At 46.0% G+C, this 20,000-nt stretch overlaps 1 protein-coding gene across 3 annotated transcripts in view; it reads right to left on the bottom strand.

Annotated features, from left to right (window-relative positions):
- Positions 1 to 20,000, bottom strand: part of LOC123505583 (ras GTPase-activating protein raskol-like) — a 286,512-nt gene that overhangs the window by 199,530 nt on the left and 66,982 nt on the right. For all 3 annotated transcript variants that reach the window (XM_045257072.1, XM_045257069.1, XM_045257070.1), the window contains one exon: positions 3,536 to 3,758. In XM_045257072.1, the coding sequence (XP_045113007.1) occupies positions 3,536 to 3,758 (223 nt within the window). The remainder of the gene's footprint in view (positions 1 to 3,535; positions 3,759 to 20,000) is intronic.

Below are 20,000 nucleotides of genomic sequence, written 5' to 3'. Positions count from 1 at the left end.
GCAGCTAATTTAAGCGCAGCTCGCGTTGTCCAAAGCACTCATTCATTGAAACTATACAGACATTTTGCATTCAGCCTTGGAATAGTAGTAGTGGTAGTAGTGGTGGTGGTAGTAGCAGCTCTCCTTTCCCTATCCACCACCATCATTAACTATTTTCCCTCTTCTCTAATTCATCATCCCCTGCTCTTCTCCCCTCCAGCCTTCACAGTAGTAATAATACAAGCATTCCCTGCAGATGCATCGTAAAGTGTGTGAATGAGCGGCCATGGTTTACAGAGGCAATAGACGACGCTGCGTGACGTGTTGTATCTCCGAAGTCTGAGGCGTGACTGAGAGATGGGTGCTGAGTTAAGAGTGATGCTGGCTGGGTCCTTATCATTCGCCATACAGGTTAGGTTAGGTGAGATCAGTGGTTATCATTCTAGGTTATATGGAGTTAGGCTAGGTTAGGTTAAAATCTAGTCAGGTTAGGTTAAAGTTAGAGGTGATGTGAGGTTAGTTTATTGTTCGGTTAAGTTAAATTGTCATTTCTTAAATAGACTATTGGGACTTAGGAAAGATAATGTTAGGTTAAGTTGGGTTTAATTAGGTTACACTGGGTTATTACTTATTCATGAGGTAAACTATTTGGGATTAGATTAGATTAGATGAGGTGAGGTGAGATGAGGTTAAGGGAGTGTAGATTAAATGAGGTTGAGTAATCATTTCCAGGATACACTATAGAATGAGTGACTGATTTGCTGGTTTTCAGCGCCGCAGCTCCAGGATTATTACGAATCTTGGCACAAATTTCAGAGGAAGTTTAGTTTGATACGCTGTCCTTGTTATGTGTGTTCGTCATTGTGGCACTGACTGGCTTATCACGCGCCGACCTCAATGCCTTTGTGCTGCAGTGTTTGCACCTGATAAAGGCACACACACGCACATACGAGGTCGAGGCGCTGGATTTGAAGGCCAAGCATTGTCTAATATATGTACCCTGTTATATAGAACATTTGATTACAAACTTAAATATTGACGTTATACACACTAAGTAACATATTTACTATAAGCCATCACAATGACCGTAGAATTAATCGTATCAGTGCTTCAGTTACTTTTAGCAGAGTTAAGTGAAAGGCACGTGAGTTTTCAATGGCGTTTTCACGATTTTAGCGGTAGTTTAACAAGAATACCATACGATTAACCCTTTAAGTACCGTGTCACGTTTTCATATTCATTCTGGTTGCTATTTAGCGATCTTATACAGTCTCAGGAACTTATGTGAGGGTTAAAATAGCAAAGACTCTGGCCATTAAACTTCTGACGTCCACAGACCCTTTCTAATTCAAACAAAATGCTCTAATCATACCCTAAAACCAGGGTAAAAATGTGTCTCAGTAATGAAGGGTGTTATGAGAAAAAAAAACATCTACCAACTGACTCGTCATCTCTGTAGCCTGTGAAATGTGATCCTCATGTGATAACGAAGCGTGTGAAAACATGGACAGTCCAGTAACCGCAGTGTAGGCAGTGAAAACCACCACACTGCATGCGTCACCTAATTAGCATATGCCTCACACACAACCTTCAAGGGCACAACACTTCCATGAACGGTGACGCGTGAAGGGATGACAGACCTCGCTTTACTTCAAACACACACACAAACATAGACAAACACACACACACACACACACACACACACACACACACACACACACACACACACACACACACACAAACACACTGTTCTCTCAGGGTTAGCTGCCTCACCTTCACGTTTGCTACCCGCTCAAGTTGCAAAGATTTTCACTGGTGAGCGCGCGAGCTGCCACTGTCTTCCCGGCAGAAAAGTGAGGAATGAGGGTTGTACGCTAACTGCTTAAAAGATACGTGCCCTGTGATCTCCAGGAAGGTTATCAGTCCACCACGCGATTTCCGACGCCGCGACACACATACACACACCCACACACACACACACTAGATCGGGCAACGTTTCTAACCATGAACAATTATCTTTTAGGGAATTTGCATTTTAATTTTTTTTTTTTTTTACTTAATGTTGCTCTTGCTAGTTTCCCTCTTGCGTAAAAAATCTCTCTCTCTCTCTCTCTCTCTCTCTCTCTCTCTCACCCTACGCCACACTGCTTAACATGTAAAAGAAGAAAATCAACAAATAAGCATGAAGTCTGTATTATCACTTCCTGGTACTTCTTCACACTGAACGAAGGGAGCAACAAAAGCAACACCGGCAACTCAAGCAAAGATAAACACACCAATAAGATAAACGCACATAAATCATACAAAATTTCCTTTCCCTGACGATACCACGGGAAGGAGACACCGCCCGGGAGATAATGAGGTGTTGTGCTCTTGTCTCGGTGTCATAGTTTGGGAAAGCCTCGCCTCCCACACACACACACACACACACACACACACAAACTACTACATGAAGCGCTGAATCAAAAGGCTAGTGGCATCAGAATTAATAAAAATATGACACAAAATAATATCAGTAAGTTTTTTTTTTTCCTTTATATTATTGTAGACCAGTGTTCCTCTTACACACACACACACACACACACACACACACACACACACACACACACACACACACTATGCTGTTTATGTCTTCCATCCTCCGTGCGACGCAAAGTTTGTATCATCCCTCTATTTGCATACTGCTTGGGTTAACAGTGTTGTAATATTGCCTGGTCTGTCTCACTGCCTTGCCTCTGTGATATGTGGATACGAATGAGAAAAGACTGTAGTTAGAGGAGTAAAGGTAATAAATAGTCTATATATATACAAAAATTGAGTGAAGATAAATAAATAGTCTATATATACAAAAATATCAATGAAATTACATGTGAAGTGTAGTTAATGATGCAGAAAATCTCGCTGACATTATGCTTGAGCCTTGAGTGATTTACAAATATACTATAAACTTGTTGTTTTGTGAAGTTTTTTTAGTCTATTCTCATCCGGAAATTTGAAGGAGTCACCGCATCAAATCTACCAGTCCCCGCTCAGCACGGGAGAGAAAATGTGCCATTACGGTTCGAAGAAAATGGTTCTGCCTGAATACAGGAGAGACTAAACTAAACTGAGTCAGTGGGTCAGTGGACGAGCTATTTCCGGAGTTGAATACCAGGAAGTTGTGGAAAGTTAACCCTCAGCACTATTGATGCTTACTGTGCTGGATGATTGCCTAACATTCACGCACCGGCGGCGGCCTGACTCACGTGGCTACCCCAGCACAGGGTGAGCGTGGCCAGCTGACGAAGGCACCACGCGGCCACACACAACCAAACACACCATACACAAAGCAGAGAACAGCCAAATGGTCTGGTCTATCGAAAGTCGGAGATAAATGTCTTGAAACCTTCCTACTGACAGAGTTTGTCCTAGGAAGAGGAAATACAGAGGCAGGGAGAGCAGGAGGTGAAGCGTGAGCAATGGTGAGACTCAGGGAAAACCTAACATCCTGTGTGCACATGACATGGAGTGAGGCCTGACCACTGGTGAGGCTACTGAGGCACCTGGTGAGGCTTACCTTGAGAGGAGCTGAAGAGGTAGTCGTCCCTGAGGGATCTGGTCTCGGTGTAACTGAGGCTGTCTTCCTCGTGGTTGGCCGGGAGGTCGTAGGGGTCGTCCTCGTTTTCCTCCTCGACCAGCGTGGGCGGCGGCGTGAGCTCGTAGCCCCACCGCCGTCGGAAGGCCCGAGCTCCGCCGTCCAGCCGCATGCGGGGCAGGTCATAGAAGAGGGAGTCTCCGATCTGCGGGAGAAGAGTGGCGGAGTTAGGACTGCGGGCGGCGGAAAGAGGGTGCGTGTCACACTGTCAGTACTGTTAGGAATGGAGGGGCACCTTGGCCTTTGGGTGGGGCATGGCAGGGAGGGATGGAGGGGTGTGGGGGCACCGGAGCCTGGCGCGGGGGATGTGGTGTTGCTTCACCCAGGGGCCGCTCCCCATGGCCCCCCACCACCCACTGCACCCAGAAGTCGCGGCGCCGCATCTCTTTCCGAGTTTCCCTTTTTTCTTGGGTTTCCCTTCAAAAGGCTCCTTGGTGGGAGGGTCCAGCAGCGGTCCGCCCTTGGGATCTCCGCAGCTCGTCATCCGCTGCAGGCGCCGCAGGATGGGAGTGCCTTGGGACGCCTCCTCCCCAAAAAGCTGCCATCGCTTCCTCTCGCAGGAGAAGCGGTGGCCTGCACGCACACAACAATCACCCCCGAGGCAAGTCTCCAGCCACTGCATCCCGCCGCGGCGCCTCGCCTCGCTACATCAATAGTCCTGCGATATTCACGAGGTATATAGAGGCATGACACGAGGCAGACCTTCCCCTACTATGACAACAACCCCAATGACCCGACAAGCAACCCAAGACAGTGCGGAGGGCGTGGTGGTGGTGGCGCGTGTCCTACTGGAGGAGGCGGGGCGGTGTGAACGCGGGACGGCTAGCGGAGGAACTGTGAGCCGCGCGTCCCATCCAGCCCCGGCAGTAGTACCTGAAGCTTTCAACCCTACCGCGCCGCCCGAGACGCCGTTCTATGAGTCACGCTGAGTCACACTACTGGTGACGGAGGGCGGGGGGACAGGGAAGGAGGGAGGAGGAGAAGGGTAACGCAAAAGGGGAGGGATGATATCTTGGTGTAAGAAATAACGGCAGAGGGAAAGTGCGTGGCGGCAGTGAGGGAGTGATGCTGGAGGGGCGAGGTGACGCCAGGACCGAGGGAAAGGCACCAGGCGTAATGAGATGGGTGGGAGATGAGTCTCGGGGGGAGGGGAACATCACTTAATGGGAGGGATAATGTGCCAGGCGAAGAAAGGTGGCGCCAGAAGGTGAGAGAGGTGTCCACGGAAGGGGTTTGGCGTGCATGGGAAAGGGATATGGAGCAAGGTAGTGGCTATAGGAGACGTGAAACCAAGGAGGCGCCTCACGCACGCAGCAACTCAGGTCTTTACGAGGAACCGGGAAAAGTGATCGATAGGCGAGACGAGAAGGCAGGAAGGAAGAATATCTGCAGCCAAGTAAAGAAAGAAAGAAAGAAAGAAAAAAGAAAAAAAGAAAGGAAGGAAGGAAGGAGAGAAGGAAGGAAGGAAGGAAGAAGCAAAGGAGAGGAGAGGAGAGAAGGAAAGCACCGGTCCTTCCTTCGCTTCGTTTCCAAACTTCCAGAGAGAGATCCAGAAGCGACAGCCTTTGAGAAAAATTGAAACGATGGAAAGTGATTGATGGGATGCAAGTCTGAGTCCGAGAAGTGTTGGAGTGGCTTGGTGTGGGCGCGTGGGCGTGTGGGCGTGAGGCTGTGAATGTGCTAATGTTCATGCGTGTAGGTGAGTGTGTAAGTGTGTGTAGATGTGTGGAGGTGTGTGGAGTGTGTGTCCATGCGTGAGGTTGTGTGGTTAATGCTGTGAATGTTGTCCCCACCTCCCTCTCCTCTCCCTCTCCCTCTCCCTCTCCCTCTCCTTGCCTCACCACGCCGCGCCTCGCCACCAGGAGTGAGTCAGTGTTACTCCTGCAGGTTGACGAGGCCACAGTGGGTCACCTTGGCGTTAGTGTGACCAGCGCAGCGTGAGTTAGTGACCTTCATGCTATCCATCAAACACACACACACACACACACACACACACACACACACACACACACACAGCCCCCTCACCCCCCCAAACTCACGCATTTCTGTTCCCATACTTTACTCTTCCTCTCTCCTTGTATTCCCCCTTCCTTTCCCCTTCCTTCCCCTTCCCTTCCCCCACAAGCCAATGCAACATCCCCACCACCGTCACACTCGCTCCCACCGATCCCCACCCTTTCCTTCCCATCCTTATCCCAGCTTCCCTTTTTCCCTCCCCTCCTTCATCCTTCCTTCCTTCTCTCTCTTTCTCTTTCTCTCTCGTGCTGAAGCTCAAACAAAGGATGCAGGCGAGGGAAAGGAAGGGAAGGGAAAGGAAGGGAAGAGAAGGGATGGGAAGGGAAGGGAAGGGAATTAAATAAATAAAAAATAAATTCCAATACAACTTTGAGATATTTGATGTGACAGCTTCATTATTTTTTTCTTCTGATCTTTAATGTTTTTTTTTTTTTCCTTCTAAAATTCGACGGCGTTTATTCATATAGAGTAATTGATTCTAGCCAATTAGCAGCTGCCTTTCTCAATATCTGTATGAGACACTACCTTATCTTGCATCACTGTGCGTGGAGAGGAGGAGGAGGAGGAGGAGGAGGAGGAGGAGGAGGAGGAGGAGGAGGAGGAGGAGGAGAAGAAGGTGGAGGAGATAGAAACAAGATGGACATAAGTGGATGGAGGTGGAGGGAATATGGAGGAAGACTAAGGCAGAAACAAGGGTGAGAGAAGATGAGAGATGGAAGAAAACTTGGAATAGAAGAGAAAAAAAAGATAAAGGCGGCTGGAAACTGGAATAAAGATGGGAATGGAAGATAGAGTGGAAAGAGAGAGATATGGAAAAAAAAAATGACGTAGATGCTGGAGGAGAAACAAAGAGAGGGATGCAGAGAAAAAGTGTGTGTTTCGGGGGGAGGGGGCAGGGAAGGGGGTGTCTCGGTGTTGATTACAGCACGGGGCACGAGTCCTGGGGTGGCCGGGCGTGTTTAATGATCCCAACTACGCCTCCCCCCTGCGCCTCTCAACCACAGGGCGCCCTTGGAAAATCCTCGATGAGCCACCTTCTGCTGCCACTGCTAATACTACTACTACTACTACTACTACTACTACTACTACTACTACTACTACTACTATTACTACCCACTGAAGATGTCGTATGTGTGTGTGTGTGTGTGTGTGTGTGTGTGTGTGTAAAGAAGTCTCGTTTTTCCTTTGTTTTTTTGAGAGTTACGTGAAAGGTTGACATATGTGTGTGTGCGTGCGTGTGTGCACCAGAGTGGCGTAATGTATGTGTGTGTGTGTGTGTGTGTGTGTGTGTGTGTGTGTGTGTGTGTGTGTGTGTGTGTGTGTGTGTGTGTGTGTGTGTGTGTGTACTACGGCTGAGTGCCCAAGTGTCCTCATTTTACCCCAGAGAGAATTTGTTTGTCATTATGAGGGTAATTACACCTTCAGGATTCCTTTCCACTGTTTAGCTGCAAGTAATATCCTACTCTACCAAACCCCACCTACCCTATCCTACTCTACCCTACCGTATAACCTATCCAAACCAATCCTAACCTACTCTCCTCTACTCTACTCTACCCTACCCTATCCTACCCTAACTTATCCTATGCTGACCGCTCTATACCATACCCTGTGCAGTCATAACCATACCTAACCTAACCTAACCTAACCTATCCTAGTCTATCCTAACCTAACCTAACCTAAATTTAGTTGAGAAACATATGTAATGATCTGCAAACTTCAAACTTTATGCAGGAACTAAAAAATAATAAATAAACACTAGTGAATTATTCTACACACACACACACACACACACACACACACACTGATAGATAGATAGAGAGATAGATAGATAGATAGATAGATAGAACGAATGATATAAAGATAAAAAGAAAGATAGTTTATTGACAACAGCTCACCCCCCCCTCATCTTCCTCCTCCTTAAACACACACACACACACAATTAAAGTTCAGTCAGTCAATCTGTCAGTCGGTCAGTCAGTCAGTCAGTCGTCCACCGCTTCGCCCTGCCTTCATCTCGCGCCTTATACCAATAGACACCAAGACGACGACGCCCCGAATGGAGACAAGTCATTCCCGAGCCCTCAGTAATGCGTCGCGGAAGTCTCCTTTGTTGTGTGATGGATGTCATGTTTTTCTCCTCCTTGTGTTAATTTCCTTTCCTTGGTCCTTTAATTTTACGTGTTTTTTTTTTTGTTTTGTTTTGTTTTAATTCAAGGTTTCAGTGTTAGGGTTTCGCAAGTTTTTTTTTTTTTCTTCTTTTTGCTTCGTCTAATTGTTTTATTAATAGATTTTTTTTTCTCTCTCGTTTGAAGTAATTAATGTTTTTTTTTTTTTCTTTACTGTGTTTCTAATTACAAGCACTCACTGTTTATGTGTGTTTGGCTGTTGGTATGTGATGTTCCTTGGTTAAGCACAACACAACACAACACAGCACAACACAGCACAGCACAACACAGCACATCACGCAACTCTATACATAAAAATTTTCCTTCTTTCTGGCTTCGTGTGCAAGTATTTCCTAACATTCATTCTTGTCTCCATGTTGCCTTCTTGGAACACACACCCCACCACCACCACAATCACCATCACCACCACCACCACCACAGCCTCCTTCATGACACAGATACACAGACACACACACAGAGCAGTACACGAGCCACAGAAACACTCACGAACACTCACGACTAGTCACTGCCGCCACCACGCAACACCACAACACAGCACACAGCCTCAGCACACTTGACAATGCACACTACACGCGCGTCACGGCAGCTGCCACCGGGTCCCCTGTTCCCTGATCTGTCTCTCCTTACGTAACACGACAATGTACTGAATTCCGAAGCACCTCTGCACCTCACCTCGATTTGCAAAAGGCTGTAGTTGAAGTCACACGGGTACTTTATGTTGTTTTATGGTGCTAAGGACAGATTGGTGTGGTTTTTATAATGTTAACAGGAGAAACAGTCTTGCAAAACCAGGTAATCATCTCCGTGGTCTTTGAAAATAGATGTGGTGAGAGAGCAAGTTTCTGAGTACGAGATCTCTGTTGCTGTGGAAGGAAGCGCACTGTTCCCGCCGACCCCCAAGATGCGCCGGGAGGAGTCGAGAGTTTTGAAGAGAGCAGGGCAAGGAGGGGGACAGGGTGTTGCTGCAGCGGCACACACAACACTACGTAACTACACCACGCAACACCCCGCCAGGTCTGATACACGCACGTGGCCTCGCGAGTGTGTCAGCAGCGAAGCACATCCTCCCATCGTTCTCCTCCTCCTCCTGCTCCTCGTCACTATCTCCCCTCCTCCTCCCCACCCATCTATGTGTTCCTCCCTCGCCACCACCTGTATGTTTCCTAACCTCACTCTTCCATGCAGACACACACACACACACACACACACACACACACACACACACACACACACACACACACACACCATACGCCCCTTGGAGGCCGCCTCTGTTTGCTTCTCAAAACACTCGCTGCCTCGGCCTCTCTCTGCTGCACATGAGTGGTGTGTGTGTGTGTGTGTGTGTGTGTGTGTGTGTGTGCCTTTCCGGGGGCAGTAAGGAGCAGCAGTTTCCTCTTTTCCTATTTTCCACCTCATCCTTTTCCTCTTCTTCCTCCTCCTGGTGTTCTTTTTTCCTTTCTTTCTTCTCGTTAAGTCGTTTCATCTTCCTTTCGTTCCTCTTAAGATATATACAAGTGAATAAATAAATACATAGAAATAATAACAACAATACTCTATTCTTTTCTTCTCGCTCCTCCTCCTCCTTCTCCTCCTCCTCCTCCTCCTCCTCCTCCTCTTCCTCCCATCACTTATCACCTTCCTTGAAACACCAAAAAAAAAAAAAAACTTGTTTACTATACTACTACTACTACTACTACTACTACTACTACTACTACTACTACTACTACTACTACTACCACCACCCACAGCTATCCAGTCCTCCCCTCACAACCCAAAACAATAAATACATAAACATACTGCACTTCAGCTCACTCCCCGCTTCCCTGGCATACTAAAGCGAGGCGCCCTTTGAAGCAGCGCCCCTGCCTGCCTGAAGGAGACCACGAAGAGTTCCACGTATACCTTCTTCCTCCTCCTCCTCCTCCTCCTCCTACTCCTTCTCCTCGCTCCCTCTCCGTCCCTTTCTATCTATATTCAAATCACAATTCCTTTATTTATAGTTCACTAGTTTCATCTTTCTTATTCTTTAAATTTGTATTATATTTTATCATCTTATTTTTTCGTCTCATTTCTATGTCATTTTATCATTGGACGCTATTTCATCTTATTTATTGCGGCGCCATGGAAGTTTTTATTTATTTATTTTTAATCACTACAACTACCTGTCCCTCTCTCTCTCTCTCCCTCTATCCCTCTCCCCAAGGTTGCCGCCAGTTCTTCCCAAGTCGTACAGGTGTGTCTGGGGCAGCAGGATCTCCGTAATTATGACTCGGGACGACTTACGAACGAGGAAGTTAGTGATTAGGAGGAGGAGGAGGAGGAGGAGGAGGAGGAGGAGGAGGAGGAAGGTGCCGTGTCGTCCCCTCCGGTCTTAGTGCCTTCCTCCTCCTCAATCTCCTCCTCCTCCTCCTCCTCCTAATTTCTTAAAGATTTGCCTTCATTTTTTCTACTACTACTACTACTACTATTACTACTACAACTACTACTACTACTACTGCCACTACTACTACTACTACTACTACTACATATCTCTTCACCTTCAGCTTTTCTTCATTCCTCTACTCCTCCTCCTCCTCCTCCTTCTTCTCCTCCTCCTCCTCCTCCTCCTCCTCCTCCTCCTCCTCCTCCTCCTCCTCCTCCTCCTCCTCCTCCGCCCCGCCTCCCGTCACTCCTGGAGCACTTGCAAAATCTTCATTACATCACCAAGAAAATAATCAATTCTTCTCCTGTAACACACTTCACCCCGTTCCCACCCCGCCCCGTCCCTTCCCACCCCGCCCCGCCACTCCCCGCCCCGTCCCGACCCGCTCCGACTCGTCCCTCGATTCGAAGCAGCGACTCAACGTAGTAACACGGTTATTCACGGTTCGACTCCTTTTGTAGGTGACTCTCTCTCTCTCTCTCTCTCTCTCTCTTGTGCAGATCCGGTACAGGGAGGAAGCTGGAGACGGGAGGAAGAAAGGGAGGAAGGAAGGAGATAAGGAATAAAGCAAGGAAATGAGAGAAAGAGAGATAGAGGAAGTGAGATAAAAGGGAAGGAAACAGGTGGAGGAACGGACAATCTCTCCCCTTATCCCTCCATTCTTTCCTCCTTCCTTCCTTCCTTCCTAATTTTCCTCCATAATCGCATTTTTTCTCTCCTTTCCTCCCTATCCGTCTCTCATTCTATTCTTCCATTCCTTCTTAATTTCCTCTCTTTACTATAATTTCTTTCCTTTTTTGTCTCTATCCATCTTATCCTTCCCTCTCTCTCTCTAATCTCCATTTTATCCTTCCCTCCTCTCTTCCCTCCTTGTCTCTACCATTCCTTCTTTTTCTCTCTCTACTATAATTTCTTTCATTTTTTCTCTCTCTCTCTCTCTCTCTCTCTCTCTCTCTCTCTCTCTCTCTCTCTCTCTCTCGAATCTCTATTTTATCCTTCCGTCCTTTCTTCCTTCTTTTTCGCTCTCCTTCCCTTTCCTTCTCTCTGTCGCTTCCTCACGCCCTCCTCAGTTTTTCCCCGGCAGAAGGGCGCCGCAAAACACAGGGAGGTGACCGATACCGGGAAGGAGAGAGGGGAGGAAAGAGGGGAAAAAAGAGACCAACATTCAAATCACTTCCGAAACTTGCTTGTTATCCACCGCCTCCAGTGTGTGTGTGTGTGTGTGTGTGTGTGTGTGTGTGTGTGGAGCCGTGTATCCTGTGTCTCGTTCCTCCTCCACACACACACACACACACACACACACGTTTGCTTTGGTAATAAAAAGAAAAAAAAAATGATAAATGAGTATTGTATTATATTGGATTTAGAAAAAGTTGTAATTTAATTCATTAGATTGATGTTAATTAAGAAAACCTCTCTCTCTCTCTCTCTCTCTCTCTCTCTCTCTCTCTCTCTCTCTGACGGAAGTTTGTTTTGCCTGACCTTTCCTTTTCTCCCTCCCTCCCTCCTTGCCTCTCTCCCCATCTCCTCGCTCTCCATCTCGTCACCATTCCTCACTATACCATCACCGTCGCCACCACCCCAACACACTCTAAAGCACCCTAACGCACCCAAACGTACTCCAATACAACCCAACACACCACAACGCACACTAACGCACTATAACGCACTCCAACACGCCGTCAACACATCACAACGCACCCTAACACATCGTCAACACACCACAACGCACACTAACACACCCCAGCACATCCGAACCACATCAACGCACCACGACGTACCCGAACGCACCCAAACACGCTACAACACACCCAAACACAATCCAACACACCCTCAACACACCATAACGCACTCAAATACATCCCAACGCACCCAAACAATCTCCAATACACCCTCAACACACCACAGCGCATCCTAACACACCCCAACACACCTGAACGCACATCAACGCTCCACAACGCACCCAAACACACTACAACGCAGTCAAACGCACTCCAACACACCCTCAACACATCCAAACACATCCCAATGCACCCAAACACACTCCAATACACCCTCAACACACCACAGCGCATCCAAACGCATCCCAACGCATTTTAATACACCCCAACACACTCCGATACACCCTCAACACACCACAATACACCCCAACGCACCACTGACCTCAAAAAATCACTACGTAACTTCTCTGTTCCATAATGGCGGGTTCACTGCCAGACAATTGAGGTTCTTATTTAGAATTACCCACATTAATTACAGTTTGTATCCTGTGTTTTAGTTGGCAACGTCAGTATTTTGGGTCTCTCTTTTTTTTTCAATGGACTGTAATTGTTAACGAGTTTTGAATTGTAATGTATCTTTGGTCTCTTATTTTTCTATTTATTTTGTTTACAGTTCTCTTTGTCATATTGTATACGTACCAAACCAAACCATACCTTGCCATACCTAACCTAACCTAACCTAACCTAGCCATACCTGACTTAACCTAACCTAACCTAACCTAACCTAACCTAACTTAACTTAACCAGTATATAAAGAATGTGTGGTTAGCAGACTATCTATCTATTTATTTATCTATCTATCTATGTGCAGCCGCCCGTTCATGTGTGTCTCGTATCCCTGTCAACGACCCTCCTTCTTCTCTTCCTCCTCCTCCTCCTCCTCCTCCTCTTCCTCTTCCTCCCATTCCAGTCTTCCCAGTAACACACTTTATCCACCTCCTTGAAATCTGTCTCTCGTCTTCTGATTTGTTGACATGCTTTCTTTCTCCTTGTCCTCCACCTCACGTTTTCTTCCTTTCTTCCCGTCTGTTGCAATTTGTTTTCCTCCAGCCTCTAATAACTTTTTTTTTTTTTTCCCTTCCTCCCATAGCAGTGTCACACGATCTGGTTGTTTTGAAGTCCTTAACCCCTTCTGTACTGGGACGCATTTTTACCGTGAGTTTTAAGTAAGATTAGACAATTTTATTTACACTAGCAAGGTTCTATGGAGGTCAGAAGGTTAATGGTCCAGAGTCTTCACTATTTTAATCCCTCATGAGACTTTGAAGCTGTATAAAATAGCGTAATAGTAACCTGAATAAATACAAAGGTGTGCCATGGTACTGAAGGAGTCAAGTCAGTCTGTAAGTTAATCAGTCAGTTGGTCAGTCTTCTTATGCTTCCTTTTGGCCATTTTCTTTGCTGACTGGCACCTCAATGGCCTTTTTTCTTTCTTTTTTTTTTTGTTGTCCTTGGCCAGTATCCGACTTACATAAAGAAAAAATAAAATAAAAGCTGCCTTCCTTCGTTCTCCTCTTCCACCTCTAACCTTCCTCCTCTTCCTCCTCCTCCTCCTCCTTCTCCTCCTCTTCCTCTTTTCGCCCTTCAGTAACCTTCCAGCACTATGTTCCCCATCACTTCCCCCCAGCCAGTTTACCCATCCATATCTTCCACCTTCACCCTCTCCCCGCCTCACCCCAGCACCACACACACCCCAGCACTGCCGACTCTCTCACATCGCCATTGGGAAGCACGCTAATAGGCCGACAGGTGTTCTGCCGCCACCTGCACCACCTGTCTGACCGAGAGACCCCACCACCTGCCTGACACCTGTCCTTGACCTTTCCCTTCCCTGCTGTGTGCGTGTGGCGCTGTTTCTTATAGCAGAGTAAGAGTTATTCCGATATATGAGAGCAGCACTGATGATGATGATGATTACTACAAAAAAACTACTACTACTACTACTACTACTACTACTACTACTATTACTATTACTATTGCTGCTACAAATAGTAATAATATAATTAGTAGTAGGATAGTAGTAGTAGTGGTCGCTGCTGTTATGATGATGATGATGATGATAATAATAATAATAATAATAATAATAATAATAATAATAATAATAATAATAAACTATAATTCAAAGGAAGTCATCACTACGTAGCGTCACTAATGGTGGAAGGGTGGAAGGGTGGAAGGGTGGAAGGGTGGAAAGGTGGGAGGGTGACGGGAGTGTGGAAGAGTGGAAGGGACGCAGCACTGGACTGAAGAGAGCTAAGTCACTATCACTGGCACCCCTGCACCCATCACCCGGTCACCCATCACCCCTGCACTCATCACCCCGTCACCCGTCACTCGTCACCCCCAGTCACCCCAGATCTAAGCGATTCACCCCATACCACAACTTTCTCCAGCATTCCTACACCCCATCACCCCATTAGCGCCCCAGCAACATCCCCACAACACCCCAGCCTTCCCCAGCATTACTACACCCCAACCAGTCATCACCCCAGCAACATCCCCACAACACCCCAGCCTTCCCCAGCATTCCTACACCCCAACCAGTCATCACCCCATCTGCACCCAGTCCCCCAATCACTTCCAATCGCATTCCAGTCTTTAAAACACCCCCACGCCACCCCAGCTTCCTCCCCAGTCTCCCAAGCACATTTCTCCCCTCCCCAACACCCTCTCTTCCTCACCCTCCCCCAGCTCCCCTCCCCCACCCCCAAAGGCCTTGAGATGCCTGTGGGTGCGAGGCCTTGATAAACCAGGATATTGAAAAAACAAACATAACACAACGAGGTAATGATAGAAGGGAACAAAAAGTAAATAAAGCAAATAATAAGAACGTGTGTGTGTGTGTGTGTGTGTGTGTGTGTGTTATTAATCACTCCCAAAATTCTTCTCTCATGTCACGTCTTAATTTTTTTTCCGTCTGGTAATGGACTTCCTCTGCACTGGGCGCCTATTTGTGCAGGTAAAGAACTGACTTGCCTGTTTTGTTAAGTCCTCCATGAAGTTTACAGGTTTTCTTTTTCATAAGGTGAGGTAGAAAATACGTTTGAGTGGGTTACTATTCTAAAGTTTGATTTTTATTTTCTTTATACATTTTTTATTTTACACTGAAAGGAACAGTAAAAATAAGATGGAAATTAAACACGTTCCGCCAGAGAAAGTAGTGTGACATAAAAACCAGAACCAGCGCACCAATAAAAATGTTCTGGTCGCCATGATAAGACAAATCTCCCTGACTTGCGCTGCCTGCACCGCCGCGGGCCCTGCACCACACAGGGAAGGGCGTTAACAAGCCGCACCTGTGCCAGCCCTGCAGTGTGCTCGGGATGGAATACCTATTGATCTCGATACTCGCTAACTTTGAGACCTGTGAAACTAACAACAACAACAATGACGACGACGACGACAACAACAACAACAAGTACGTCAACAACAACAACAACACTACTACTACTACTACTACTACTACTACTACTACTACTACTACTACTACATTGTTACTTATAGTATAGAATTAACGACAACAACAACACTGAACTAACAGTAAGAAGATATCAAAGGCTTGCTATTATTTAGTTTATTTTCCTTATATTTCTTTCCTACTCTTTTCTCCTCCTTTCTCGTGCACCATCTTAAGACTTCCCACACCTTCTTATCTCACCACTGCCACCACTAACAGCATCACCATTCTTTTTATCTTCTTCCTCCTCTTCTACCTCATGTTCTCCTTCCTCCTCTCCTTATCTCATCACCATTACCATCATCACTAATTAAGCTGGGAAATCGCCGCCCCACATCACACCCACGAGTCATTACCTAACGCTATCCCAGCATCACGGTAATTGTTCTCATTCTCACTCGCAGCTTCAAGTGAAATTTTTTGCTGTTCATTCCCTTCACTCTCTCTTTCGGTGAGTCAGAAAGTGGAAATTCGAGTACTACTTAATTCACCCACCACGCCCTTTAGTTCATCCTGCCTGCCTGCCTGCCTCCCTGCCTGCCTCCACACACACTCACACCTTTCTTCTTTCTTTTTTCTTTTTTTCTATCTTTTTCCTTCTTTTCTTCCTTCCTCCCTCCCTTCCTTTCTTCCTTCCTTCCTCCCCTCCTTCGCTTTACATAAACATTGATGAAAATTAAAGAAGAAAAAAGAAAAATAAGAAAATATCAACAGTAACCTTTGCATTCACGTCTTTCTTAGCTGTGGAAACCCTGATCCTATGAAAAATGAATAAATAGAATAGATGAATAAATAAACAAAGCTACACACACACAGCCTGTAATGGTAGGCTCAAGTGGCGCACTGGTAAAACACTCTCCGCTTACAGTGTCGGCTTGGCGAGGGGGTTCGAGTCCAAATAAGGGAGGAAATGAAGCACATGATGTCATCCACTGTTAAACACCGCATGCGCAACACACCACAGGGATCGAGTGACGCAGAGGCAACCCCCACCGCCCACCCAGGACACCAGACTCCCCTATCTCTCTCTCTCTCTCTCTAGGCACAGATCGGGTGGGACGGTAGCATCAGTGTGCACATGAGCTGAAAGTTGAATTCATAATGAGTTTTTATTTATTTCATTTATCTATTTATTAGTTTATTTATTTATTTTGTGTGTGTGTGTGTGTGTGTGTGTGTGTGTGTGTGTGTGTGTGTGTGTGTGTGTGTGTGTGTTGTTTGTTATCAATTTAATTTTCAAAGGCATCATGTAAATTAGTACAACATGACCTAAAATGTTGTTATCGTTATCATTTATTATATCATTATTATTGGTGTCTTTTTTTTTTTATTGTTGTTATTACTGCATATACTCTACAAATACTCTTAAGAACGTTGCATTTTCCAGTCCGACAAAGGCAACACTAACTACTGGAAGCGCCCTCTGCACATTAGTAGTGTTCGGTGGCTGATGTAAGTAATTCCCTCCCTGCAACACAAAGGCGATTACTGACGAGCGATGATAAATTGTGGCTTACTTATTTATGAACCTGAAAGACGCTGTGAAGAATCCCTGGTTCGCTGAGGAAAAGAATGTAACAATATGAGAGTAAGAGATAATAATGTGAAGAGAGTAAAATACGATGATAATAATAATATAAATTGTGGATTATATTTAAGCGGATGAACTCCATACAATAACACACACACACACACACACACACACACGCACAAACAAACAAGGTCAACTACACCCCCCGCCCCGTTTCTCCTCCCCCCTCCCCATTCCCCTTTCAAACCCGTCACTCTCACGTCATCTTAACCCCACACCTCCTCCCCTCCCATCCTCCCCACTGTGACCTAACTCCTCTCTCCTCCCCTGCCCCCTGTCCCTGCCTGCATCACCTCCCCCCCCATCCTGACCTGTCTCGTTATAAAACCCTCTTATTCGCCAGTATGCTGTGCTGTGACCTACCCACTACAGTAACTCTTCCATTAATATTCAGAGACACGCACGGAATAAGAGATGGAAGGAGAGAGAGAGAGAGAGAGAGAGAGAGAGAGAGAGAGAGAGAGAGAGAGAGAGAGAGAGAGAGAAGGCGGAGGAAGGAAAGGAGGAGAAGGAGAAGGGTTAGTAAAGAGAATAATAAGTAGCAGTCAGTATTCCAAACGCTATGCCGTCACTTACCCCCTCCTCCTCCTCCTCCTCCTCCTCCTCCTCTTTTCCTACTTCCCCATTCCCGTTTTCCCTCATAACGTAACTTTCCTTTCTCCTTCCCCTTCCTCTCCCTCGTCTCCAGCAGTCTGTTCGCAAATCCACAAGCTCTCCTCTCCCGCAGCACCGCCCTGTCACACCGCATCACTTTTACACACACACATACGCCGCCTCTCCCTGATCCCTCCCACCCGCACCTCTGTCACAATCTTCCTGTCCTCGATCTCTGCCACAATACTCGCTGGTCATTGCGTCACAGGAGGAGGTTTAGCAAGGGATTCCAAACAGCAGCAGATATTTTGGTTCTTACTTTGATGTTTGACTCCACTCCACTCCCCTTAACTAACTACATTGAGGGCAAAAAAAAAAAAAAAAAATAAATAAATAAATAAATAAAATAAAAGGGTTTAATCTTCTTTTGTTTACTGTATAGGTTAAGGAGTGTGAATTGTAGGTGTAATGAATTAGTGAAGTGAATAATGAAATGAGTATAAAAACATTGAACTTTTTTGCATAGATAAGAGGCATAGTCATTTTTCACTTTATTTCGTTGCCTCTTACAAAAAAAAAAAAATAATAAGTAGTGGAGCAGTATGACGGAACAGTGAGGAGAGGGAACACTAGATAGCAAAAGAAAGAAAGGTTGAGAGAGCAGTTACTATGAAGAAAACTAGAAGACGTGACTAACAATTCCTTGAGACCCTTCCTTGTAACAGTTACTGAGAGGAGGAAGAAGAGGAGGCGACGGAGAGGGAGGGAGCGAGACGGAGGCAGGATGGTGAGAGAAGGAAGGAAGGGTTGAAGTACAGTACATATGAAAACTAGATAGCGTGACTAACAATTCCCTTAAAACCTTCCTTGCAACGGTTAGAGAGATGAGACTAGACGAGACGAGACAAAACGAGACGAGATAAGGCAGGAAAGGGAGGGGTGGGAATAGGAAGATGAGTGACGTACAAAACAACAAGTAACACACACACGCACACACACACAAACACACATAACACATAAAAAAAAGGCATAATAGAAGGAAATGTCTCGTGCCGTTACACTTTGTTTTTGCGACAAGTACAGAAGAAAAGTGTGCAGTTTTTTGAGTGATATGAATGATGGGGTGATGATGATGGAATGGAGGTGAGAGGAGGGAAGGAAGGGGGGAGGTGTAGGTGATGATAGAGTGTGTGTGTGTGTGTGTGTGTGTGTGTGTGTGTGTGTGTGTGTGTGTGTGTGTGTGTGTGTGGCGTGTTTAATTAAGAGGCGTGAGGGATGAAAGTGTGAAATAGTGATTATGATAAGAGAGAGAGAGAGAGAGAGAGAGAGAGAGAGAGAGAGAGAGAGAGAGAGAGAGAGATGGTAGGAAGGAGCAAACGTAAAATATGAAACTAAAGAAGAAAGGAACGAGAAAGAGACATAAGACGATAAAAGTCAGAAAGAGAAGAAGAAAAAGAAGAAGAAGAAGAAGAAAAGAAAGAAAAAAACATCAAAGAAAAAAAAAAAAAGTAAAGAAAAATGAACTACATGAGGAGAAAGAAAAACAAGAGAAACGAGAAAAAACATAGACAAAAAAAGAGAATGAGAGAACAAGAATAAGAAACAGAAGAAATAGAGAGAGAAAAGAGGAAGAGAATAACTGGAGAAATGCGTATGGCTATGAAGAGAACATAGGAAGTAGGAAATAGGGAGGCAATGGAGATGAGAGAAGGTTAGGTTGGGTTAGGTTGGGTTAGGTTGGGTTAGGTTAGATTGGGTTGGGTTGGGTTAGGTTAGGTTAGGTTAGATTGGGTTAGGTTGGGTTAGGTTAAGTTGAGTTAGGTTGGGTTAGGTTAAGTTAAGTTAGGTTGAGTTGGGTTAGGTTAGGTTAGGTTGGGTTAGGTTCGGTTAAGTTAGGTTGGGTTGGGTTAGGTTAGGTTGGGTTAAGTTAGGTTAGGTTAGGTTGGGTTAGGTTAGGTTAGGTTAGGTTGGGTTAGGATGGGTTAGGTTAAGTTAGGTTGGGTTGGGTTAGGTTAGGTTAGGTTAGGTTGGGTTAGGTTAGGTTAGGAATGTAGAAAGTATGAAAATGGGAAGGATTAGGGAAGGAAAGAGGTACGGGAGGTGATGGAGGAAGGATATAAGAAGTGGAGGGTTGGAAAGGTGGGAGGATGGGTGGGGGAGAGAGTGAAGGTGAGTGTGGGGGGGGGGAGGGACGTGGAACAGGTTGAGGAGGTTGTATCGGGCGGTGAACTGATTGTACAAGTTCCGCGATGGTGTTAACACTACGAACACGACGACACCCCTTCCCTCACCCCCCACACCCCCACCACCTACCCTCACAACCACCCCCCACCCCTCCTA

This window comes from Portunus trituberculatus, chromosome 18, assembly GCF_017591435.1.
Source record: "Portunus trituberculatus isolate SZX2019 chromosome 18, ASM1759143v1, whole genome shotgun sequence".
Taxonomy (NCBI): Eukaryota; Metazoa; Arthropoda; class Malacostraca; order Decapoda; family Portunidae; genus Portunus; species Portunus trituberculatus.
This window is presented reverse-complemented; position numbering and strand designations above follow the sequence as displayed.